This window comes from Canis aureus, chromosome 3 (genome assembly GCF_053574225.1).
Source record: "Canis aureus isolate CA01 chromosome 3, VMU_Caureus_v.1.0, whole genome shotgun sequence".
NCBI lineage: Eukaryota > Metazoa > Chordata > Mammalia > Carnivora > Canidae > Canis > Canis aureus.
The window spans coordinates 73,853,988-73,879,923 of NC_135613.1; the positions used below are offsets into that span (position 1 = coordinate 73,853,988).

Consider the following 25,936-nt stretch of genomic DNA (forward strand, 5'->3'; position numbering starts at 1 on the left):
TCCATTTTTTTCTTTTATGGATTGTGCTTTTGGTATCATATCTAAGAAATCTTTGGCAAACCCAAGGTCATGACGATTTCTCCAATGTCTCCTTTTTATAGTTTTTAAACTTCCATAGTTTTAGTTCTGACAAACGTCATTTAGAATATACTTAGGACTATTCAAAACAAATATAAATAAATGATACTTGGGAGCCATAATGTATTTGCACTTTTAATTTTATTAAATATTGCCAAATTGCACTTCATGGAGGTTGGACTAGTGTTTACTCCCAATAACAATAATTGAGAGTGCCTTTTACTCCATACTTTTTGAACTTTGCCGATTTCATAAGTTAAAAATGACATCTCAGTATAGTTTTAATTTACATTTTCCTTATCAAAAATGGAAGTGAGGACACCTGGGTGGCTCAGTGGTTGAGCATCTGCCTTTGGCTCAAGGTGTGATCCCAGGGCCCAGGGATCGAGTACCGCATCAGGCTCCCTGTGAGGAACCTGCTTTTCCCTCTGCCTATGTCTCTGCCTCTCTCTGTGTGTCTCTCACGAATAAATAAAATATTTTTAAAAATAAAAATAATAATGGAAGTGAATCATGTATTTTTCCTTCTCAGGATATATAGGCTCATATCCCTTTATCTTATTGACTTGCAACAGCACTTTGCATATGTGGGAAACTAGATTTTTTGTTTGTGATATTAGTTGCAGATATTTTTCCAATTTTGGTATTTGTTCTTTGACTTCATGATGGTTGGTTTTCTGTCCATATTTTACTTATCTGAGTATAGCAGAATCTGTATCTGCATGCAGTAGAATTCATTGATCTTTTATGGCTTGTAGGTTGTTTCCTATTTAGAAAGGTCTTCTCCATTTTAAGATTATTCTTTTTAAAAAGTTTTCCTATGAATTCCTGACACTTTATGGTTTCATTTTATACATTTAAATGAATGATTCATCTTGAATTAATTCTCATGTAAAGGCCTAACACATTGACTAACTTTAACACCACATAGCTACCCAGTTATTCTAGAACAATTTTTTGAATGATCCTGTGCCCATTGATTTTAAATGGAGTTGCCACTCCACTCTCACCTGGACTGTAAGCTCCAGGAAAGAAAAGACTTACGTATTTTTACTAATGTATCTTCAGAAACTAGTATCATGCTGGAACAAGATACACATTTAAAAATTGCACAGCACTCTGTGTGTATATGTGTTTGTGGAGAAATATACATAACATGCAATTTGTCATTTTAAACATTTTAAGTGTACTATTCAGTGGCATTAAGTACATAGACAATATTATGCAACCATCACCACTATCCATTTCAAAAACTTTTTTCATCATCTTGACCTCTGTACCCATTAAACAATCATTCCCCATTCTTCCCTTCCCCCAGCCCCTGGTAACCTCTATTCTACTTTTCTATCCCTATTAATTTGCTTATTCTAGGTACCACATATAAGTGGAATCATACAATATTTGTTCTTTTGTGTCCTGCTTTTTTTACGTAACATAATGTTTTCAAGGTTTATCCATGTTGTAGCATGTATTAGAATTTCAGCCTTTTTAAGGCTAAATAATAGTCAAGTGTATGTATATACTACATTTTATGTATTTATTCATTTGTCAGTGCACATTTTGCATTGTTTCCCCTTTTTGGCTATTCTACATAACGTTATGAACATTGGTGTACAAGTATCTGTTTGAGTTCCTGCCTTCAATTCTTTGTGGTGCATACCCAGAAGTGGAATTGCTGTATCACATGGTAATTCTATATTACACTATTTGAGGAACCACCAAAATTTTCCCAAAATATTGCACTATTTTACATTCCCATCAGCAATGCCCAAGGGTTCCTAGCTCTCCTTCTCTTCGCCAACACTTCTTTTCCTTTTTTTTTTTTTTTTGATAATAAACTTCCAAAAGGATGTGAGGTATTATTTCATTGGAAGTTTCGATTTGCATTTCTGTAATGATTAGTGACATTGAGCATCTTTTCGTGTGCTTATTGGCCATTTGTGTATCTTCCTTGGAGGGATGTCTATTCAAGTTCATGGCCCATTTTTGAACCACACTGTGTGGTTTTTTTGTTGTTGTTGAGCTGTAGAAGTTCTTTACATGTTTTGGACATTAATCCTTTATCAGACATAGGATTTTACAAATATTTTGCCTCATTCTATGAATTCTCTTGAAAAGTGCGCTGCTTTCGCTGCCTTTGTGTACCTCAATGTAACCCTGAAGCACGCATGATGTCCCCACGTTACAAATAAGAAAACTGAAATCCAAAGCTAGCATTACCTTAGCACCCTGCCTGACCCCCAGTAAGAGCTCAAAGCCTTGTTATTGTTATTGCTGTTGTCATTGCCTCATGGATAATAATAATCTATGAAGAGTAACAGAAGCTGCTTCAAAAAGGCACGACACTGGTGGGGAAGATAGAAAGCAAAGGCCCACAGAGGTTGCCAGCAGCGCCAAGGATCACCAAGTCCCACCCGCCACGGAGACACCAGACTTCAAACCCGCCTCTTACTTCACCAAGCTCCAGCCAAACCCCGCCCCCGCCCCGTCCCCAAGACCACTTCCGGCCACTTCCGCCCCGCCCAGCTGTCTAGCGCGTGCGCCGTGGAGGTGTTTGCGCGCCAGTTCCCCGCGCAGAGCCGCGCGCCCTGCTTCCCGCACCCGGATGAGATTCTATGAGGCCCGGCGCCTGGTCATGACGTAAGTTCCGGTTGCCGTGCTGAGTCGGAAGTGGGAACCCTTCGGCCACTGAGACTCTTGTCGTGTCGTCGCTGGTGGCCCTTCAGGCTCTGGTAAGAGAGGAAATAGCTTGACGGGAGGGGATCGTTGAATCCGCGATGGGATTTTCTTCTCCTGGTTGAATGCCACTCCAGGCCTCTGCACGCTTGCCTCCACATTCCTTCGGTGTTTTCCTGACCCTTGACCCTCTCCTTCATGAACTTCGACCCTAATTTGGGACCTGGTTAAGGTGCCCCAGTTTCTGGCATCATCGCTCCCCTTTTTGCCCGTTCCTCTCCGGGAAAAGGCCAGAACATTGGCCTTGCGTTGTCTTTGACTTCCTTTCTCTGGAACGAGCGCCGAGTGGGTGGGTCTCCCTTGCCGCGGATCCCTTATGGAACCTGGGGAGATGAAATGCGAAGCATAGACAACCAATAGCCGGATGCCAGGGAAGGGAGAATTGAGCACCAGTCGCAGCAACCCAACAAGTTGAATACATGCGGCAAGACATTGACATTTCTTATGGCACGTGATCAGGTCGCTACTCAAAACTCTTGGCTGCGTGCTTCGTGCACCCTACACCAATAGGGTGTAGGAGACGCTAATAAGATTGAGTAACCGCAGCTCAGGAGCTTGTATTTGAAGGGTCGTGTCTTTGGGATCATTTTTCCGCTCACAGAGCAAGGATACGTTTAGTTTCGCTGCTTTGGTGTCACCTGGGACCCTCCTGTGACGCATGGGGGACCCAGGAAAGAATGCTGTCGGCTTTTTGACTTGATGTGAGATCCTTCTTGCTCGCTCGTGTGTTGTTAGGATCTGTTGCCACTTCAGCGGGACCTGAAAGAATTTCCGGGGTGGAGCATATAACAGTGAAAAACATTTTAATTCTTGTTTGATTTAATGTCTCACTAGGAGAGAGACCTTTAAAAAGTATGATTTAATAGAGCTTGGTTTTTGCCAACCCAGTTTTACAAAGTATTCTACATATTTCTGTTTAAAAGAATATGTAGGATATTCTTTTAAATTTGCAATACAAGGGGCACCTGAGTGGCTCAGTGGTTGAGCATCTGCCTTTGGCTCAGGTAAATAAATAAACAAACTTTTTAAAGAAAATTAATTTGCAACACCAAGTCTGATGTCAAAACATTTGTGGGCGTGGCTTTTTAAGAGTTGACAGTTGATCCTTAGGGATTAGCAGTGCTGTTCATAAACAAAAGATTGAATTCCGGAGGGGGCGGTGTGAGGGGATTTTGTAGGACTGGAGGTAAATAGCTATTGTAGATGTAGACCCTTACAGTGAGTATATCAGAGTGAAATGTGTTTTTAAGTAGGACATATTAAAAGGAATCAAATCCAGGGCGCCTGGGTGGCTCAGTCAGTTAAGTGTCTGACATCGACTCAGGTCATGATCTCGGGGTCCAGGGATTGGGCCCTCACTTGGGCTCCCTGCTCAAGGAGTGTGTGCTTTCTCCCTATGGAGAGAGCAGGGACATAGGGAGAGGCAGACTAATTGAATGCCACTCCCTTTCCCTATACCCCTCCCACCCCCTTCCTCACTCGTGTGCGCTCACAATCTCTCTCAAATAAATAAAATCTTTAAAAAAAAAGAGAGAATCAAATCCAAAAGCTCCTAAGGATTGATGGAGGCACCATCCCAAAGGCTAACAACAGAATGGTATTGTATCTCTGTATGGCAGTTGAAAATGGAAGATTATAAATAATCAGTGACATTGAATATGAAAACAAAATATCAGGGCTCCGTTTTCTCAGACCTCTTGGAGTGGGTGATATCTAGGTACTCTTATATTTGTGAAAGCATTGAACATATCTAAACTGACATCTCTACAAAGGTTTCCATCAGGTGATCTTTTGTCCCTTTTCTGTGAAACTTTTCTGCAAGTGGTTACACAGTATTTGACGATGAAAGTAATTTGTGCACAGAATTGAAGTTCCTATGAGAAAGATGAGCTTAATGAAGTAGGCAAAAACTTTTTTGTTTTTCAAAAAGACTTACAGGAGAGATGACAAGAGATTTATTTCCATTCTCAATTCTACACAAGCTGAGATATGAAAGAGCCACAAGTGTCTGGCCCAGAAGCGTGACCTGCTACTGCGACCCAAGACACATAATAAAGCTCTTATCTTGAAGTAGGATCATGGGTGCTTACAAGGAGGTCAGGAGTAATGACATGTAAGATTGAATCATTCAATAAATATTTATTTGGTATTCTGTGGTTGTGATGTATAATGCCAGACACAGAGAAAAACTAATCAGATAGGAAATTGTATTCAAATTGCTTACTGTCTAGCAAGGTAAAAGGTCTGCATTAGGAATATAATAGTTGAAAGTTATAAATCCTATTAATAGAGATAAAAGATAATAGGAAGCTAACTTTTTCTTTAAGATTTTATTCATTTATTCATGAGAGACACAGAGAGAGAGGGGCAGAGACACAGGCAGAGGGAGAAGCAGGCTCCCTCTAGGGATCCTGATGTGGGACTTGATCCTGAGACACTGGGATCACAACCTGAGCCAAAGGCAGATGCTCAATCACTGAGCCACCCAGGCATTCCCTAACTTCTTTTTTTTTTTTTTTTTTTTTAAGATTTATTTATCTTAGAGCTGGAGCATGTACACAAGCAGCAGGGAGGGGCAGAGGGAAAGCAAGAGAGTCTTAAGCAGACTATAGTTGAGTGTGGATCCTGACCTGTAGCTTAGTCTCACGACTCTGAGATCATGACCTGAGCTGAAACCAAGCATTGGACACTTAACCGACGGTACCACCCAAGTGCCCCTAGCTTCTTTTTATAATGTGACAGTATAATATTGAAAAAGGAGGAAATAATGCGATTTACTATCATAAATCCTGTTTAGTTGTCTCGATGGTCTTAGGACCCTATCTTTTCATATGTTCTGTATCCCTGATTTTCAATTTGCTTCCTTTCTACCTCTTATAGGGGTGCAGATGATGCATCTCCTTTGCATTAATCTAAACTCTTTTCAGTTTTTTTTTTTTTAAGATTTTATTTTTAAGTAATCTACTCCCAACATTGGGTTCAAACTTAGAACCTTGACATCAAGAGTGGCATGCTCTACTGACTGAGCCAGCCAGGCACCCCTCAGTTGTGTTTTTAAAAGCCCATTCAAACTGGCTTTCGCAAGAGAGGGAAATCTATTGGCTTTTTTTATAACTGAAAGACTCTCTTTCCATCTCTCAACTCTGTTTTCCTATATCTTGACTTAGTTTTGGGCTAATTCCTGGCAATTCCAGATTTATTTCTTACCTTCTTAACAACACAAGCAGGAAAGAAAGAGTTCCCTCTTTTGTAGATTCAGCCTGAAGCTGGGTGTTGATTGATTCTGATAGGCCTACTCCTCAGTCAGTCACTTTGGTCAGAGCATGCTGCATTTTGTTTGGCCAGCCCAGATTCATATGCTCATTCCTTGAGCTAGTGGGTGAGGCCATCCTCTTCTGAATACATGGACTAAGAATGGGGTGGATCCCCAAAGGAAAAATCTGGAGTGTCATGTTGAAAAAAGAGAATGATGTTTTGAAGACAAAATCACAAGAGCTCACTATACTTTATGCATGCCCCTGGACTTCAGAACATCTTAGGATAAAGGTGGGGGGTGATCAGCTGGCAATGAGACAATTGTTAGTGTCTCTATGTGAATTAGGGATAACAATTAAGCTTATGCAGTGGTTAAATGAGATGGAAGTCCTCTCAAGGATCTTTGTGATTTCCAGCACTAAATGTGCTAATTTTATTTTTGGATTACTAAGCTTAACTAAACTATACATTGCAAAAAATAAAATACATAGAGCAACATCTAATAGTTCAGTTCCTTGAGCAGTAAAGCCCAGAACCATGCTGAAAGGAGACTAGACCATGTACCTAAGTAATTACAAATAATTAGTCATTAGGTCTTATGCAGAAAACACGACAGAGGAGTGTGACACAACTGGTGGAGATGTCTCTGAATTGTCAAGAAATGTTAGTCTCTCTTCTTCCAAAAAATAAGGGTAACTTTTCCAACTTGTATTAGCTCTTGTGAATATGATTCTTTAAGGAGTCTTACCTCAGATTAAAGGTAGACCTCAAAAATATTTTTTCTCCTTCCCTCATACCCCATCCCCATATTTCTAAGGCCTCTGTCCTTTTAGCAGTTCAGTATCCTTGTGACCAGAACATTCATACCCTTTGTCTCTTCCCACCTTTTTCAGGGTTGTATTTCTATGCTGTGGCCTTAAAATTTCAGAAAGGGTTCCAGCCTTTCAGGGCTCTGTGCTCATCTCATTGTGCCACTGAGTCCCCTTGGCACTTGAATGAGGAAATGTAATCAGAAGAGTGCAAATGCAGGCTCAGTCAGCTCCACTAAATACCTTTGAGGTATATACCTATTTCATGTTCCACGTTAGGAATTTGTGTGTGTCGGCAGTGTTTATCTAGTAGTGGCGATTAAATATAGAATTAAGCAAAGACCATTTAGTTTTAGTGGAAGAAATCTCAATTGGTATAAGCCTAGGAGTAGAGATAAATTGCCTGATACATATTTAAAGCCCACAGCACGCTGCTGATCAGGTTCCTGTCCTGATTTGCCAAGAGGCTTACAGTTAGTTTATATGTAGCTAAAGAGTTCCCAGCTCCAGCTTTAAGTCCTAGAGGTCTGAGCAAGTGCCATCTTATGTTCATGGTGAATGAGAACATATTGGCTGGCCTAGAGATTTATGGGAAATGTGTAGCTGTTGTCCTATTTTTCAGACAATGCCACATTGTTGTTACAATGAGTAGATGAGTTCTCTCATTGAGTAATTCTGCTTAACCTATTTTTTTTTAAGATTTTATGTATTTATATGAGAGAGAGAGAGAGCGCACGCGCACACAAGCATGAGCAGGGGGCGGGGCAGAGGGAGAGCAAGAAGCAGACTCCCCACTGAGCAGGAGCCCCCATGGGACTGGATCCCAGGACTCCAGGATCAGGACCTGAGTGGAAGGCAGATGCTTATCTGCCTGAGCCACCTGGGCACCCCCTGCTTAACTTATTTTTTAAAGGTATGGCAAATAGAAACATGTCAACAGATTAAATGCATTCCAGCTTGAACTTTTTTTTTTTTCAGCTTGAACATTTTTAAAGCTATTTGATTTTAGATGCCCCCAAATCAGGCCACCTTATCCAGTTGGTGGGTTTTGTAACCATTTTGCCAAAAATGCCTTGAATCTTGGAACAGGAATTGGAAGGTCTTACCCAAAGCATTTTTACAAGTTGTGTTCAAGAAATGAGGAAGGAACCAACTTTGGGTATAATCCTGGCTGTTGTGTTATCTGCCCCCCATGTCTGATACCTGTCCTTTCTGCAGCCCCTCCCCCTAGGTCTGGATGGAGGATACTTTAAAGTGAAATGACAGACCAGGAGAATAACAACAACATCTCGAGTAACCCCTTTGCTGCTCTTTTTGGCTCCCTGGCTGATGCCAAGCAGTTTGCAGCAATCCAAAAAGAGCAGCTGAAGCAGCAATCTGGTAAGTAGAGGAGCCAGTAGCAGGGGATGAGGTGACCTAGAATGGGGTCTTCCCAAGTAAAGTCTTCTTAGGGTCTATAATTGCAATTGGAGTTGATCTGGGGGCACAGGTTGTTTTTTGTTCATTAAAGGCATAAATTGGGGTTTTTTGTTTATTTTCCTTGTTTGTTTTGTTTTCAACTCTCTCCTCCCCACTGCATAAAGAGAAACCAGATAACAGGTGGTTCCGTAGTAACAGATGCCAGTCGTGATCCCAATGCTGTCGAGCTGTTTATTTTAAAAATCACCTAGCAAAAATAACTTAAATAAATCTTTTTAAATAGGAAGCTGAGGTTGTAGTCATAGGTGTGGAAAGCAGGTTATGTGCAGCTGTAGAAAGCAGACAAGTAAAAGGAAGAATTATAAAATGGTTTTTGGCTTTTTGGTAGACAAATAAATGAAATTTGTTCTTAAGCCCAGTGCTTCAGAGTTGATCCCAAACAAAATACCTCTTCCATCCTGAGAAGTGGTCACTTTTATAGTGTACTGTCGTGACTTCTAAGAATATCTGATCCTTTGCCTTAATGTGAAAAAAAAAATCAGAATAAGATCTCACTAATCAGAAAAATGATTTTCCTTATCTAGGACCAAAGTTAAGATCAAGCCTAACTTCCTTCTGTAGGAAGACATACAGCCTAGGAGAATCAGGATACTGTTTCTCACATTATTAGGCTTCTGAGTGTAGTCACAGTCTTTCAAGCCAGAAACTACTCCCCTTCTCTCCAAAAAAAAAAAATGATATTTTTTGGAATAATAGTATTTTTTGGAAAGGAGAAATGTTTATATTTTCCCTTGATTTTATTTCAAAAGTGCTGGTATACATAGCTGAGTTGTAGCTTTGCTCTCTGCTCAGGACTGAATAAAAAGGAGGTAAGGGCAAGACAGAAGAGTAGTAGACAGAGTAATGATGAAGCAAAGGGGGGGCGTATATGTAATGCTGACTTCCAAACATTAAAAAAAGGCAGCTCGGTCTCAATCTCTGCAATCTCTTCCAGATTCTTGCATTAGGAGATTGTAGGAAGGAAAGGGGAGTGAGGAATAGGGATATAAGAAAATGGAGAAATATGATTTATGAGTATGTAGTTGGAAATTCTGCTGCAGAGATTCTTAGCTCCTGTCACTCTCAGGGTTCAGAGAAGAACTTAACCTTATAGGAGTAGAGTGGCAAATGTTTGTTCTTCTGGCTGTCAGACATCAGGCTGGCTTGAGTTGGGAGTGTTGCAGGCACCAAGCAGTGGGACAAATCAGATACATGCGCTTCTGTTACTATTTTGGCTTCTCCTCATTTTAGTTTGTTTACAGCTTACCATGTCACCAGGTCTAACCTGTTTTCCACCAGTAGTTAGTACTCTGCCAAAACCTTTGGCCTCCTATGTTGAGCTTCACATTGCCTACACTCAACACACTAAAGCAACTCTTAACTTCTGAGTTTTGCCTGGCCTTTCAGAACAGTCACTGTTGGTAGAAAAAAGCAGATGCAGGCTCATGTGGCTTTTTAGTGAACAATACCACCTTAACTCTTTCAGCATGAGGTCCATTCGGAGGGGGAGCTCTGTCTACTGACAGCCAGGACAAGCGGTCTGTCAGTCTTCTCCTATAAGTTCTCTGAACCCCGAGAGTGATAAGAGCTAATAACCTATGTAGCAGAATTTCCCTCAACCACATACTCATAAATCCTATCTTCCCATTTCCTTATTATTCCTATTCCTCACGCCCCTTTTCCTCCTGCAATCTCCTAATGTAAGGTTGCTTTTTTTAAAAAGTAAAAAGACCCAGTCAATAAGAAAATAGTAACAAATTAGAGGGGAAAAGACTCAAATGAGCAATTTATATGCAATAATCAAATGATTTTAAAAATCTAGCCTGCTAATAATTAGAGCACTGTATGAAATATGTGAAGATTTAAACAGGTACTCTCTCATAAACTGTTGTTGAGGGGCTTGTAAAGGAGAGCAGTCTTTCTGAGGATAATTTGGTAATATATGTTTACTTTTAAATGTGCAAGCTCTTTAACTCAGCAATTCTGCTTCTACAAATTTACCTTGCAGAATTACTCATACAGGTGTACAAAAAGAGTACTATTCGATGCAGTAGTGTTTGAAATCATGAAAAATTGGAAACAGCCCAAATGTTCATCAGTTGAGAAGTAGCTACACAAGTCAGAGTGTGTGCATACAAAGCAATACAGTGCAGCTATTACAAAAAATGAGGTAGGCCTATAAATGACCTAACAGAGAAGGATGTTGGTGCTGATTAAATTTAAAGAGCAAGCTGGAAAGCAGTATATATAGTATAATCCGTCCTTTTTTTTTCTTTTCTTTTCTTTCTTTTTCTTTTTCTTTTTTTTTTTTTTTTTTTTTTTTTTTGGTAACTGAAAGCCCTAGCAATAAACATTAGCACCAGAATAGGAAAAAAAAAAAAAAAATCTGAAACACTTTGTTAACTTAAGTGGTTGTCCATAGGGAGTTTGTTCAGAGGAGACTTTTTACTTTATATTTTCCTATACAATTTGGGATTATTTATTAAAACATATGTGTTCTTGGGCAGCCCAGGTGGCTCAGCAGTTTAGCGCCTGCCTTCAGCCCAGGGTATAGTCCTTGAGACCCAGGATCGAGTCCCATGTCAGGTTCCCTGCATGGAGCCTGCTTCTCCCTCTGCCTGTGTCTCTGCCTCTCTCTCTCTCTCTCTCTCTCTCTCTGTCTCTCATGAATAAATAAATAAAATAAATCATCTTTAAAAAAAATAAAACATGTGTTCTTTAAAATCAGGAAAAATCTATATATTTAAAATTAAAGGCATAGTGGTCTGTTAGGTAATTCTTTGTTCACTGAGATTCTGCATAGTGTTACTACTTTTGGTAATACAGAGTGCAATTATGAGTGGAAAGAATTTGATTTGTAAAATGTGGTAGGATTTACAGCCAGGAATTTCAGAATCCTGTATTTAGGATGTTGCCACATACAACTCAATTAATAAATAATCCAGTTTAAAAATGAGCAAAGGATCTGTATGGACATTTTTCCAAAGAAGACATACAGATGACCAACAGGTACATGAAAAGGTGCTCAGCATCACTTATCAAAGAAATGCAAATGTAAACCACAATGAGTTGTCACCTCATATCTGTTAGAATGACTACAATCGAAATAACAAGTATTATCGAGGATGTGGAGAAAAGAGAACCCTGGTGCACTGTTGGTGGGAATGTAAGTTGGTCCAGCCACTATGGGAAACATTATAGAGGTTCTTTAAAGAATGAAAAATACAGTTACCATATGATCCAGGAATTCATTTCTGAGTATTTACCCAAAGAAAACAAAAACACTAACTTGAAAAGCACAGTACACCCATGTTCATTGCAACATTGTTTATAATAGCCAAGACATGGAAACAACTGTGTCCATTAGTGGATGAATGAATAAAGAAAATATACCACACACACAATGGAATATTCTTGCCATTTGCAACACAGACCCATGTGACATGAAATGTCAGACAGAAAAAGACAAATAAAAACAAAGAAATGTTCTCAGTTATAGATGATACATAAAAAAAGAGAGAAAGAAACTCATAGATACAGAGAACAGATTGGTGGTTGCCCGGGGTGAGGTGGATACAGGGGATCAAAAAATACAAACTTGAGTTATAAAATAAATAAGTCCTAAGGATATATTGAATAGCATGGTGACTATAGTTAATAATACTGTATTGCATGTTTGAAAGTTACTACGAGAATAGTAGATCTGAAAAATTCTTATCACAAGAGGAAACTATAACTCTATGGTGACGAATGTTAACTAGAATCATTGTGGTGACCATTTTGCAATATATACAAATATCAAATCATATTGTATACCTGAAACTAATATAATGTTATACATCATTTATATCTAAATTTAAAAAAAAAGTTTCGTGACTTGAGATATTCACTAATTAGATGATTAACTTGTTTCACATCCCAAATTATCTTTCTCTTGATAACATTTATCATTTTTGATAGTATACTTGGTTGTCTCTTAAAGATAAGAGCTTAACTCTTAATGGCTTACATTTTCTGGCAGATGAACTCACAGCTAGCCCAGATGACTCGGATAATAGTGTGTCAGAAAGCCTGGATGAATTTGATTACTCTGTGGCTGAGATTAGCCGTTCCTTCCGTTCACAGCAAGAAATATGTGAGCAACTCAACATCAATCACATGATCCAAAGGATCTTCCTCATTACTCTGGACAACAGTGAGTTACAGACTTGCAGCCAATCTATTCATTACTCTTCCCTTCCTGCTTGGGTTAGGAACTTGTTCATAGAAACCTACTGTATCTAGTGGTTAAACTAACTGTACTGCCTAGAACACAGTTTTGACATTTCAGTGAAGCTTTTGATTGACCTAAAAATAGTATTTAGACACAAGTGCAGCTTTCGTTACCATTTTGATATGGACTGGGTCAATAGCTCCTTACCTTTACCACCTTAAAAGGAAATGCAAGTGGTAGCCAAGTCCTTTTTCTTCTCAGAGGTGACCTAAACATTTAGATGGGAACCCAAAAGGTGTCAACCAAGAGGTGTCATAGTGTTTTCCTTCTATGTCCTATCTGTAGTTAAACCCCAAAGTATGTGCTTTTGTCTGGAATTTACTTTTTTTTTTTTTTAAGATTTTATTTATTTATGCATGAGAGACACAGAGAGAGAGAGGTAGAGACATAGGCAGAGGGAGAAGCAGGTTCCCCACAAGGAGCCTGATGTGGGACTTACTTGATCCCAGATCCCGGGACCACACCCTGAGCCAAAGGCAGACAGACACTCAACCACTGAGCCACCCTGACATCCCTGAGATTTACTCTTTTAAATGTCATAATGTTAAGTTTATGACAAAACCTGACATGCTCTTTGACTCTTGGAAAAGATTTAAGTCTTTAGATACTGCTTTGTGTGTCAAGATTATCCTTGATAAAAAAAAAAGATTATCATTGATACCACCTGAGTTGGACTTGACATTCAAGAGAAATGCTCAAGATCAGTTGTCTGGGGGCACCTGCGTGGCTCAGTTGGTTAAGCATCTGCTCATTTGAGCACCTGCTCAGGTCATGATCCTGCAGTCCTGAGATCAAGCTGTGCATCTGGCTCCCTGCTTAGTGGGGAGCCTGCTTCTCCCTCTCCCTCTGCTGCTCCCCCTGCTTGTGTGCTCATTTGTTCTCTCTCTCTGTCAAATAAAATCTTTTTTTAAAAAATCAGTTGTCTGTATAAGACGGAAGCATTATTCTTAACCTACCAGATTAAAACCATTTCCCAGGTGACCCAAGCTTGAAAAGTGGGAATGGCATCCCCAGCCGTTGTGTGTATTTGGAAGAAATGGCAGTAGACCTGGAAGATCAAGACTGGCTTGATATGAACAACGTTGAGCAGGTACCACTCTGATGTTCCTTTGTGTGCCCTCAGCACAAACTAGCCATGCTCTTGAACTCTGCTTATGTTTCCCCAACCATGACTTTGCTTACTTCCATCTCTTAACGTTGTCTGTGGTATTCCTCTTTGGGGATCTTCTTATTTTCCATGGCCACATATCTGAATTCCTGGTGTGAACTCTCTATGCCTCTCAGATAGCAATTATCACCTTCTGTAACATGTAGTGGCTTTTTTATGTACCTGTTTTATCTCCCCTATCAGTTCCTTCAGTTCTCAGGGGTGAGGTGTGTGTCTTTCTTTATATCTTTACCAAAATCAAAATAGTACGCTTTACCTTATAAGTGTCTAATTAACTGTAAAGGAATAAAAGTTTGGTAGGGCAGACACTTGACAACTTGTAGTTTAACTTTATATGTTTAAATTATCTTTATAGAAGTCTGAGTGCCAGCAGTCACACAGAGGAATAGATTTCATGTATAAATTCAGTCACTGATTCTCCACACCATTCAACAAATGCTGTTTTAATGCTTACTCTATGCTAGGGTTATACTAGACATTTGAGCTCTATTTAGGATAACTGTACAGGTGACCCTTGAACAACAAGGGGGTTAGGGGTGGTCAAAAATCCATGTTATAACCTGTTACTCTCCAAAAACAGCAAATAGCCTACTGTTGACCTGAAGCCTTATGGATACCAAACAATAAAGTCAGCGAGGGAAAAGAAAATATATTATAAGCAATAGAAGATAAATTTACAGTGTTTGTATTTATTGAAAAAAATCCATGTCAAACCCATAGTGTTCAAGGATAAATGGCATATACAGTTATATACCTAATATTTTCTAAAATAGTAAGGTGCGGTCCTTTACGGCCCCTTCACTCTTCATCCTGTGATTCTCGCAGTAACCTGTGTCAGAATGACCTTTTACATCTTGATATTCTAAGAGTAACTTTGCAGTGATTTAGTGTTTTGCTTGTTTTTCTTAAAGGCTGTCTTCGCTCGCTTATTACTTCAGGATCCAGGCAACCACTTGATTAACATGACTTCTTCTACAACGTTGAATCTCTCTGCTGATCGAGATGCAGGGGAGAGGCACATTTTTTGTTACCTTTATTCCTGCTTCCAAAGAGCTAAGGAAGAGGTAAAGGAATAATCCCCATTGAAAACTGTGTGGTACTCTTGGGTTTGACTTTAACACGTAAGCCAGAGTTGGATCAATGTCTTTTATATCAATTCATATACATCATAATATATCAGGAACTAGATATAAGAGGCAGTGTTAGTTGTCAAATTTTAGTCTGTCCTTTCTGTAGCTTGCGGTCTACTCCATTCCTCAGCTAACCAGTGCCTCCTGTTCTCATACAAACCTTAAAAAGTCATACTCTTAATTAACAAAGGTCTGGGGAGAAGAAAAAAAAAAAGAAAGGTATGATAAGTTCATTTCCACTGAGGTGTAAATAATGAGTGAGCTAAGCTTGGTCACTTCCAGGATTAGAATTCTAGCAGTTAGGTAATTCCTTAAACCAAAGAATGAACTCTATTGAATTTTCAAGAATCCACAGGACAGCAGTATTGTTTTGGGGTACATTGTCTTTTTTATTCTATTTGCTGAGTCCACCCTTGTTCAGATCATACAGCTAGATTCTCCCCTCTCTTCTTCACTCTACTTCCAGATTACCAAAGTTCCAGAGAACCTGCTCCCCTTTGCGGTGCAGTGCAGGAACCTCACTGTGTCCAATACCCGAACAGTACTCCTCACCCCAGAGATCTATGTTGACCAAAACATCCATGAGCAACTGGTAGATTTAATGTTGGAAGCCATCCAAGGAGCCCGTGAGTACATAAGCAAGATCTCTAGATTTCTACATTTTGATTTCCAAATTTAAAATTACTTTTATTGTGTTAGAAAACCTCAGAGCCACTACAGTTCCAGAAGTATAAATTAAGGAAGAGAGCTCATATCTTGACCATACTGTGTCAAGTAGCAGTACGATACTGAAGTGTGAGAAGAGTAGAGAGCCTGTGTGTAAAAGCATCTAAAAATCACTACAGACTTTGTTTCCTCCCATTTGTCATCTGTTAGATTTTGAAGATGTAACTGAGTTTCTGGAAGAGGTTATTGAAGCCTTGATAATGGATGAGGAAGTTCGCACATTTCCCGAAGTCATGATTCCAGTGTTTGATATTTTATTGGGCCGAATAAAAGATCTAGAACTATGTCAGATCCTGTTTTATGCATATCTGGATATTCTTCTCTATTTCACTAGGCAGAAGGATATGGCAAAGGTAGGTCTAAAAGGTGGTATGTATTCATTTGAGCTGGAGATTTAATACTTTATGCACCTGTATCTTGAGGGTGCTCTAATGTTACTTCTCAAATAAGAGAAAGATACATTGGTTGTCCTATAGACTTAACTCTTTGAGACCTTTTCACCCCACCACCCTTAACTCATCATACAGACTTATAAATAGGACTTGTTTTCTTCTGTAGGTTTTTGTAGAGTACATTCAGCCCAAGGACCCTAGCAATGGGCAGATGTACCAGAAGACCTTGCTGGGAGTAATCCTGAATATCTCCTGCTTATTAAAGACTCCGGGTGTAGTAGAAAATCATGGCTACTTTCTGAATCCATCTCGTTCCAGTCCCCAGGAGATCAAAGTGCAGGAGGCCAACATCCATCAGGTGGAACTGTTTACCACTGTATCTCAGCCCCCTAATCTTAGATGAAGTCATGTTTCCTCGGGGAGCAGATGCAGATAAGGCCGCTTGAGCCTCTTTGGGGAAGCAGATTGATCTGCTTGGCTTTTTTCTACCATAATCACGTAAAGAAATTGTCCTCTTTTTTAGTGTGGGCTCAGGGAAGAAGATAAGCTGGTATGTGGTTTAAGAATAAGCTGCTGCTCCTCCATGCCCTGCTGTGACACAGCCACTTCCTCTCAGCCCCCACTGTTGTCACCAAGCTGTTTCTTATAACCTGGGCTCCTAAAATCTTCCAACTGAACTCCAGCTTATAAACAATTGTTTTCCTTTTTCTTCCTTCCACCTATGTTCTCTCCATTTGGGCTTCTTAGTGTGAATTCTAGCAGAGGTCTGGCCAACATGAGGAGGTAAATGGCTGAATTAGGGATGGTTTAAGTCTCCCATCCCAAATTACTGCAGTGGCCAGATCTGGCCTGCCACCTGTTTTGGTAAATAGTTCTGTTGAACACAGCCATGCCCATTGACACACATTGTTATGGTTTTATTTCACTCCACAGTGGTAGAACTGAATAGTTGCCACAGTCACCGTATAGCTTGCAAAGCCGAAAATATTTATCATCTGGCCCTTTGCAGACAAAGTTTACTGATCTCTACTCTAAAGCGATCCAAATGCTATCTGCATTTTGGCAGATCATCAGGGAAGCTCTCCTAAGTGCCCAGAAATTTTCTTAAAATCGGAACTGGGGTATAAAGCACAGGGAGAGTGAGGGAAAAGATTAAGATATTTGTGGAAATTGCCAGTGGCTAAGGTTTGGGAGTAACAATATGAGGATTGTGAAACTGGAATGTTCTGTGGTTGTGTTTTCTGGTTAAACAGTTCATGGCTCAGTTCCATGAAAAGATCTACCAGATGCTGAAGAACTTACTCCAGCTCTCTCCAGAAACCAAACACTGTATCTTGTCCTGGCTTGGAAACTGTTTGCATGCAAATGCAGGCCGCACCAAGATTTGGGCCAATCAGATGCCAGAAATCTTCTTCCAAATGTATGCCTCGGATGCCTTCTTTTTGAATCTGGGTGCTGCTCTCCTGAAGTTATGCCAGCCATTTTGCAAACCCAGATCCTCTCGGCTCCTCACCTTTAATCCCACTTACTGTGCCCTGAAGGAATTGAATGATGAAGAACGAAAAATTAAAAATGTGCACATGAGAGGTAGGGGGGAACTGGGCTTCTCAAGATGGTGTGTGTGTATGTGCGTGTGCATGCGTGTAACATCTAAGGCATTCACTTATCCTTTTTCGCAAAAGTGTATCTTTTTCAAGATAAGGCAAAAAGAAAAACTAGTATAAATTTTTTAAAAGATTTTATTTATTTATTTGACAGAGCACAAGAAGGGGGAGCGGCAGGGAAAGGGAGAAGAAGCAGATCCCTGAGCAACCCAGGCATTCCACTAGTATAAATTTTAAAGATAGATGTTTAAAAAAACTGGTATCTTTTCAATGTTGTGTTTTAGTGAAACATTCTTTCTGAATTTAGCAGCCCTGGGTATTGATTGATTCATTCTTCCTAAAAATAAATAAAGCACAATCCCTGCTTTGTTTTGTTTTTTAACTCAAAGCCTCCAATGAAAGCAAATATATTAACACATAATCATAATATGGTATAGGGCTAAACTGGGAGTACAGAGGAGGAAGTGAATAATAAATTCTACAGAAGTTGGGGGTCTCTGTGGCTACATCTTGAGAGATGAGTTGGATTTAAAGTATAAAGTCACAAAGCTGTGAAAGCCTTGATTGGAGAATAATGAGAAGTTCAGTGTGTCTAGAGCCAGTTGGGGAAGGGGTTTGGGAATTGGCAGGAAATGAGTCCAGGGAGGAAGAATGTTGAGGCCTGTTTGGAGAAAACTCAATGCAGAAAAAATAAGTCACTCAAAATGAATCACTCTTTAAAAAAAAAACAACAAACCCTCTTAATTTTGGTGTATTTCCTTTCAGTTTTATGAATCTTCTAATCATAAAAGCAATACATGGTCAAAAGGAAATAGATCTGGAAAAGCACAAATAGGTACTGATGATCTGCTGTCTTATCACTTGGCAAAATCCACAGTGTCTTCTACACTTACTTTTAAAAAGAAATTACTAAAAAAAAAAAAAAAATCTCACTGGTAGCCGTATGAAAGAGAGCTGAGCTAGAGTAAGGGGACATTGGAGACGCAGGACAGAAGTCTGTAGCAAGTCATTTACTGTTCCTTTTACATTCTTTGAGGTTTGGACAAAGAAACTTGTTTGATCCCAGCGGTGCAGGAGCCAAAGTTTCCCCAGAACTACAACCTTGTGACAGAGAACCTTGTCCTGACAGAGTATACTTTGTACTTGGGATTTCACAGGTAACTGCTCTGATGTCATTAAAGAAGAACTGCTTCATGGTGTTAATAACCAGAAGGTTGAAAGTGAGTCTCCCTTGATTCTGAGGTCTCCCATTAGGATCTCACAGGAGAAGGGTTTGGGTTTTGTCTTTTTTTTTTTTTTTTTTTTTTTAAGATTTTATTTATTTATTCATGAGACCTGCAGAGTGAGGAGCAGGCTCCCTATAGGGAGCATGATGGCAGACTCAATCCCAGGACCCTGGGATCACTGGGATCACTCACCTGAGCCAAAGGCAGACACACTCAACCACTGAGCCACCCAGGCATCCCAGGAAAAGGGTTTTGTATGCACTTACCCATGTTTATATGAATTGGCTTTGTCCAGAGAACTTGAATTTACTTTTCATTTTTGACCTGCTACCCTTCTGAAAATTAAAGACACATTAGTATTTTTCTCTAAACTCACAGATTTTTTTACAAAGATTTACTTATTTTAGATAGAGTGTGAGCACAATGAGGAGGGGCGAGAGGGAGAGAGAGAATCCTCAAGCCAACTCCCTGCTGAGCACAGAGTCTGACTCAGGGCTCGATCCCACAACCCTGAAAGCATACCTGAGCTGAAATCAGGAGTCAGATGTTTAACCAACTGAGACACCCAGGTGCCCCTAAATTTGCAATTTTTTAAATCAACTATCTATCATGATTTGTGAAAGTGGAATTGTTTTAACTTTTCACTTTCTCCTCTTGAATTTTCATCTTACTACTCCTGATGAAAAAGACCAAGCTCTACTCTGTGGTATAGAGACAATATTGACAAAAATGAAGTGCTTGGGGCTTGAGTACACACATGCACATGCACACCTCTCTCAAATAAAAAATAAATTAAAAAAAAAAAAAAGAAAAATGTTTATAAGGGATTCCGATAAGATCAGTAGAACACAAAAGATCTGTGTACCAAAGATCAAAACGATTCTAGAAATACGGAGAATTAAGAACTAGAGTGTAGGACTTCCAAAAATGGTTCTGGTTGAGGCTGGCCACATGTGCCTTTCTGTGATTTTTCTCTCCTTTGGTTTAGCTGATTAGGAGTTAGTTGCAAGTATACATAAGAAAGTTGTTACAGTTCTTAGGAAGAGGTACTGAGTACAGCAGTTTTTAATGTCTTCTCAGGATACTTACACTGGCACAGAGCATTTAAAAAAAATTTTTTTTTAATTTAAAACATTTTTAAAATTTTCCAGAAATTCTCAGCAAATTTCTGGAAAAATGAAATTATATCTTTATTAGAGTTTTTCTATCCCAGTCATTGACCTTTTTTTGTAAGATTCTATTTATTTATTTGAGAGAAAGAGCATAAGCAGGCAGAGGAGCAGAGGGAAAAATAGACTCACCACTGAGCAGGAAGCCGAACCCAGGGTTCAGTCCCAGGACCCTGGGATAATGACCTGAGCCAAAGGCAGATGCTTAACCGAGCCACGCAGGAGTTCCCCAGTCATTGACATTTTAAATGAGACAATAGATAATGCAGCATATGTTTAACTTATTCAACCACTTGCATTCAGATACAGAAATGAATGTCATCTAGTCTCCCCATATTGGCTGGCTAACCCTAGACATTACCTACAGGGCCAAAGAAGATGACTTTGGGCTATACCTTTAGAGATAACTATCCATAACATTGAATTACGGGGCTTCCTTTCATTAGAGAACATTTGGCTGACCCTTTGTGAAGAATAATGTAATTTTATATTGAACAACAGAGGACTGGAAGCTGTTTCTGAGGTTGCATCTCAGGTGGCTACCAGTTTATATGTGGTTGTTACTAACCTAGAATCTTCTTTCACCAGTTTTATTTCTCAGCTAACCGTAGAAGAACTGTCCATATAACTGCATCCAAGTACAATCATTGCAACTGTGCTGTGTCAAATGATCCTGCTGGGGTCTTTTTGTACTTTGTCTAATAGTTATTTTACATGGTAACAGCCAAGTCTACACCCTGCTCAACCAAGCTACTGTTCCTTGGATGGTGCGTTTCAGCTAAAGGCTGCTATTTGTAATTAGCATCATTTACGTCAAATGCATGATAATATTTTCCCGCTGCTATGACCCCTGCCCCTGTCTGGTCGATAATTTTTGTGAGTGCCTTCTGTATCATCACAATTGCGGCTCCCTATATCCTAAAAGAGAATACTAGAATAAATAAACGAGGATTTGTTTTTCTAGAACAATGTATACTCTTCTGTCCTGTATGAACCTCCTGACCCAGTCTCTTCTACTTTCTTGGGGGCAGGTTGCATGATCAGATGGTAAAAATCAACCAAAATCTGCATCGGCTGCAGGTTGCCTGGCGGGATGCTCAGCAAAGTTCTAGCCCTGCTGCTGACAACCTTCGTGAGCAATTTGAACGGCTGATGACCATCTATCTTTCTACCAAGACTGCCATGACAGAGCCACAGATGCTACAGAACTGTCTAAACTTGCAGGTGTCCATGGCTGTTCTGCTTGTTCAACTGGCCATAGGCAATGAGGGCTCACAGCCAATAGAACTAACTTTTCCTTTGCCAGATGGCTACAGCTCTTTGGCTTATGTGCCAGGTAAGCAGGCTCTTCCTTGGGAACCAACTGCCTATTTATAGCTGTCTAAGTTTAACTGGGTCACTTTGGAAGTATAATCCTCAGAATACCCTCCCTTAGTTATCATTCAACTGTTTTTGAAGAAACAACTCAAATTTGTAGATAATATCTACTGGTCAAAGAATGGGGGAACTATCAGCTTTTTCCTCAGCCTTGTGTCCCCACTTCTGTGTATATCATAAACTAGTCTTCAAGGGATTAAGTGCAGCCAGGGTTTTCAGAGCTGTTAGTTTTAGCATTGTTTTCATTGTTTAACTTCTAAATTTATCTGTTCGACTGTGCCTGTGTTGTTTCTTAGGAGGAAAAAATTACCATCTCCTGTTGTTTAAGGAGATTGTGTATGTACATATGTTGGTGAGGAGTTGGAAGATATTGTCCATCAAAATCAGGTTTTATGTTCTTGATCATTGTATTGGCCATCTTTTGCTAAGTAACAGATCATCCCAAAACATAGCACCTTAAAACAAATTTTGTCTCACATAGTTTCTGTGGATCAGGAATCCAGGAGTGGTTTGGCTATATGGTTGTGCCTCTGGATCTTTCATGAAGTTGCAGCCAAGCTGTCAGGGCCACAGGAATCTGAGGACTCAACCAAAACTGGAGGATCTGCTTATAAGCTGGGTCATGTGGTTGTTGGATCTCAATTGCTTACTGGCCTCTTTTCCAGATCATACAGATCTCTCCTTAGTACTGTTCATGATATGGCAGCTGGCTTCCTTCAGGCCAAGTGACCAAAGGGAAGCTCTAGGCTTTTATAACTTAACAAGGAAATGATATGCCATTGCTTCTATGTGCCTCTACCCTGGAAGAATGTAGGGAGGGACACATGAGGGCACGAGTACCAGGAAGCAAAGACAATTGGAGGACCATCCTCAAGACTGATGACCAGAATCATCTTATGTATTCATCTTTGTTGAAGATTCTTTGCCCATTTGAAGGGTTATTTAATGCACAGTTACCCTTGAGTGTGGAAAAGAGTATATATCAGTGTACTTTCTTAAGTTGCACTGATATGTGAACAGTATTTTGTGTCTCTGCTATTCTCATATTGACATGGTTAGAAATAAAAATTGACTTACTGGGCAGCCCCGGTGGCACAGCGGTTTGGCGCCGCCTGCAGCCTTGAGTGTGATCCTGGAAACCCGGGATCGAGTCCCACATCGGGCTCCCTGCATAGAGCCTGCTTCTCCCTCTGTCTGTGTCTCTGCCCCTCTCTCTCTGTGCCTATGAATAAATAAATAAAATCTTTAAAAAAAAATTTTTTTTGACTTACCTTAGAAGGAGACTCAAAAAAAAGGAGATTCTACATTTATGAACTTGTCACCATTCCCAGTACCTATAAGACATTTGTGATTTTTTTTTTTTTAACCTTTGTTAGGTAGAGTGAAGGGAAAATTTTCAATATTGCTTAGTACAGAAAGTCAGATGTTTCACTTAATCGCAGTGCATGTTTGTTTGGTTTTTTTGAGGGGGGGTTTTTGTTTATTTTGGGGGGGTTTGTTTTGTTTGGGTTTTTTTCAGAATTTTTTGCAGATAACTTGGGTGATTTCCTCATTTTTCTACGCCGCTTTGCCGATGACATCTTGGAGACGTCAGCAGACTCCCTGGAACATGTCCTTCACTTTATCACGATTTTCACTGGAAGCATAGAAAGGTGAGGTGTTGAAAGCTTGGCTCTAACACCATTTAGAGGTACAAAGCATTCAGAAGACTTCTAAACCAAGCAACACACAAGCCTGAATCATAAGGGCTTGCCTTCAGAAGTTGTGTTAACATTCATGAATCTCCTGACCGTCCCTAAGGATAGCCAGAAATCCCCCTCTTGAGAGGCATTATAAGCCAAGGACTTTCCCCACAGAGAATCTGAACCTGCATGTAGAATATTTGGTAAGAATTCCACTGTTAGTGACTGGTTAAAATAGTTACCTTAATGCCAGAAACCTTACCTAGGGCAGCCAGGTTCTAATGTTCTAGCAGATGCATGGTAACAAAGTTTACCCTTAACATTCTGAGTTGCATGAGCAGTAAGCACAGGTAAATGCTTTCTAATCTCATTCATAGTTTCTACTTCTCTACTTCTTCTTTTCTCAAAGTGAGATACCCGCTGTCCTATAGAGTTGCTTCTCTGGTATTTTTGGTGTCTAGGCCAAAGGAAACCATGTGTGCAAGGGTGAAGATTTGCTGGATGAAGAGAATGGTGCACAGTCCCCTAAGCCATGTCAGTAAGAAGTAGGTAGAAGCCAATCCTTCACTGAGCTGAGTAGACCTAATGAGAAATCATAAGTCCATAAATATTTATTAGGTACATGTGTACATCGTAAATAACGTAGTATAACTGCATCCTGACCCTTGCTCTCAGAAAGCTTAGAGAGGCAAGTTTAACCTCAATGAAACAGGGATAAAAACAGTAATGGATTATTATAGAAAAATAAACAGAATGGCTAGTATTACATAGCAATTTGAGTATTCATCCTTATACTTGGTAGGTTGTGATCTCAAAAGTTGAATGATGTACCTGCATTATCCCCCAGAAATTAACAGACTTGAAACTACAGAATCCTGTTATTTCCTCCCAATGGTAGCATAGAGTGTTTTGGCTCCTCATGTGGAGAAAACAGTCATGAATTTGAGAGTTAAGTTTTCTACCTGCTTTGCTTGCTTTCTGCCCTTTTTGCAGGATGAAGAATCCCCACCTACGGGCCAAACTGGCGGAGGTGCTGGAAGCAGTGATGCCCCACCTGGATCAGACCCCAAATCCCTTGGTATCCAGTGTGTTCCACCGGAAACGTGTGTTCTGCAACTTTCCTCATGCACCCCACCTTGCAGAAGCTCTAATCAAGGTTTTTGTGGACATTGAGTTTACAGGTAAAGCAATCCAGAACTGAGAAGCAGATACTAGTGGAGTTTCCTAGCTTGATCAGTACTTAATGTGAGAAAAATAGCAACAGCCATTATTTATTGAATATCTGTTATGTATCTGCATTGATGCTAAGTGCTTTTCTTACATTGTTTCAATAATAATTTGTCACCATCTGGCAAGTTTTACTCTATTATCCCTGTTGTACATATAAGGACATGAATGCTTGAAAAGATAATTTGTCTGTGTCACACAACTAAGTGATATGATCAGGTTGATTCTCACCTCAAAAAAAAAAAAAAACGGGGCGCACCTGGGTGGGCTTAGTTGGTTGAGTGTCTGATTCTTGGTTTCAATTCAATTCATGATCTCAGGGTCATGGGACCAAGCCCTATGTTGGGCTCTGCGCTCAATGGAGAGTCTGCTTGAGATTCTTCCTCTCCCTTTCCCTCTTAATGAATGAATAAATCTTTTAAAAAGAAAGAAAAATAAGGGGTCCCTGGGTGGCTTGGTGTAAGCGTCTGACTTTGGCTCAGGTCATGATCTCAGGGTCCTGGGTTGGAGGCCTGTGTTGGGCTCCATGCTCAGCAGAGAGTCTGCTTCTCTCTCTCCTTCTGCCCCTCCCCCTACCTGTGTACTCACGTGCACAGGTGTACACACAATCTCTCTCAAAATCTTTGAAAAGGGAGGGGGCACCAGGGTGGCTCAGTTGATTAAGCGTCTGCCTTCAGCTCAGGTCATGATTCTGGGGTCTTGGGATCGAGCCCCACATCAGGCTCCCTCGCAGGGAGTCTCCTTGCTCCTCTCCCTCCCCTACCCTGTTTGTGTGCTCTCGCTCATGCGCTTGCTCTCTCTCTCAAATAAATAATAAATAAAATCCTTTTAAAAATAGCAAAGAAAAAAAATAGTAAAAACAAAACACATGCTCTTCCAAATTTAATTGTGTGCTTGATTTAATTATGCTCAAGAAAAAAAAATTATGCTCAAGAAAAGCAAACGGTTTGATTACACCTAGGTCTTTTTTTTAGTGGGGGGAGGGGCAGAGGAAGAGGTAGAGGCAAATCTTTTTTTTTTTTTAATAAATTTATTTTTTATTGGTGTTCAATTTGCCAACATATAGAATATCACCCATTGCTCATCCCATCAAGTGCCCACCTCAGTGCCCGTCACCCAGTCACCCCCACCCCCTGCCCACCTCCCCTTCCACCATCCCTAGTTCGTTTCCCAGAGTTAGGAGTCTTTCATGTTCTGTCTTAAGCAGGCTCTACACCCAACGTGGAGCACAATGCAGAGCTCAGTCTCACTACTTTGAGATCATAACCTAAGCCGAAATCAAGAGTCAGACGCTTAACAGACTTAGTCACGCAACCCCTGCCTCCCAGGTCTTGATTTTTATCTGCCTCAAATTGCAGAATAGTGGGACAGTTCTTGTTTCTTTTCTTTTTCTTTTCTTTTTTTTTTTTTAAGTAAACTCTACCCCCAATGCAGGGCTCAAACTCACCACCCTGAGATCAGGAGTAAACTGTACCCCATCTCAACCAGTAAACAACATGTTAGGCAGTTACTTAAGATCTCTTTTAAAAGAAGTATCCTAAATAAAAGCTGTCCTACCATCTGGTGTTAAATACAACTAATACTTAAGGAGACATTTAACATTGTACTGAGTGCCTTTCACATCTG

The 25,936-nt window shown here is 40.0% G+C and overlaps 1 protein-coding gene across 2 annotated transcripts in view; it reads left to right on the forward strand.

The window, feature by feature from the left end:
• The first annotated feature begins 2,662 nt into the window (after nt 1-2,662).
• UBE4A (ubiquitination factor E4A) overlaps nt 2,663-25,936 on the forward strand; it is a 37,776-nt gene continuing 14,502 nt past the window's right edge. Inside the window, exons 1-14 of one of the 2 annotated variants that reach the window (XM_077893721.1) lie at nt 2,663-2,810; nt 8,097-8,258; nt 12,358-12,531; nt 13,587-13,699; nt 14,689-14,841; nt 15,374-15,533; nt 15,784-15,986; nt 16,192-16,383; nt 17,279-17,612; nt 18,666-18,786; nt 21,056-21,360; nt 22,921-23,053; nt 23,545-23,628; nt 24,077-24,264. In XM_077893721.1, coding sequence (XP_077749847.1) covers nt 8,138-8,258; nt 12,358-12,531; nt 13,587-13,699; nt 14,689-14,841; nt 15,374-15,533; nt 15,784-15,986; nt 16,192-16,383; nt 17,279-17,612; nt 18,666-18,786; nt 21,056-21,360; nt 22,921-23,053; nt 23,545-23,628; nt 24,077-24,264 — 2,281 coding nt within the window. In that variant the 5' untranslated portion in view covers nt 2,663-2,810; nt 8,097-8,137. The remainder of the gene's footprint in view (nt 2,811-8,096; nt 8,259-12,357; nt 12,532-13,586; nt 13,700-14,688; nt 14,842-15,373; nt 15,534-15,783; nt 15,987-16,191; nt 16,384-17,278; nt 17,613-18,665; nt 18,787-21,055; nt 21,361-22,920; nt 23,054-23,544; nt 23,629-24,076; nt 24,265-25,936) is intronic. The other variant, XM_077893722.1, reaches the window with a different exon arrangement.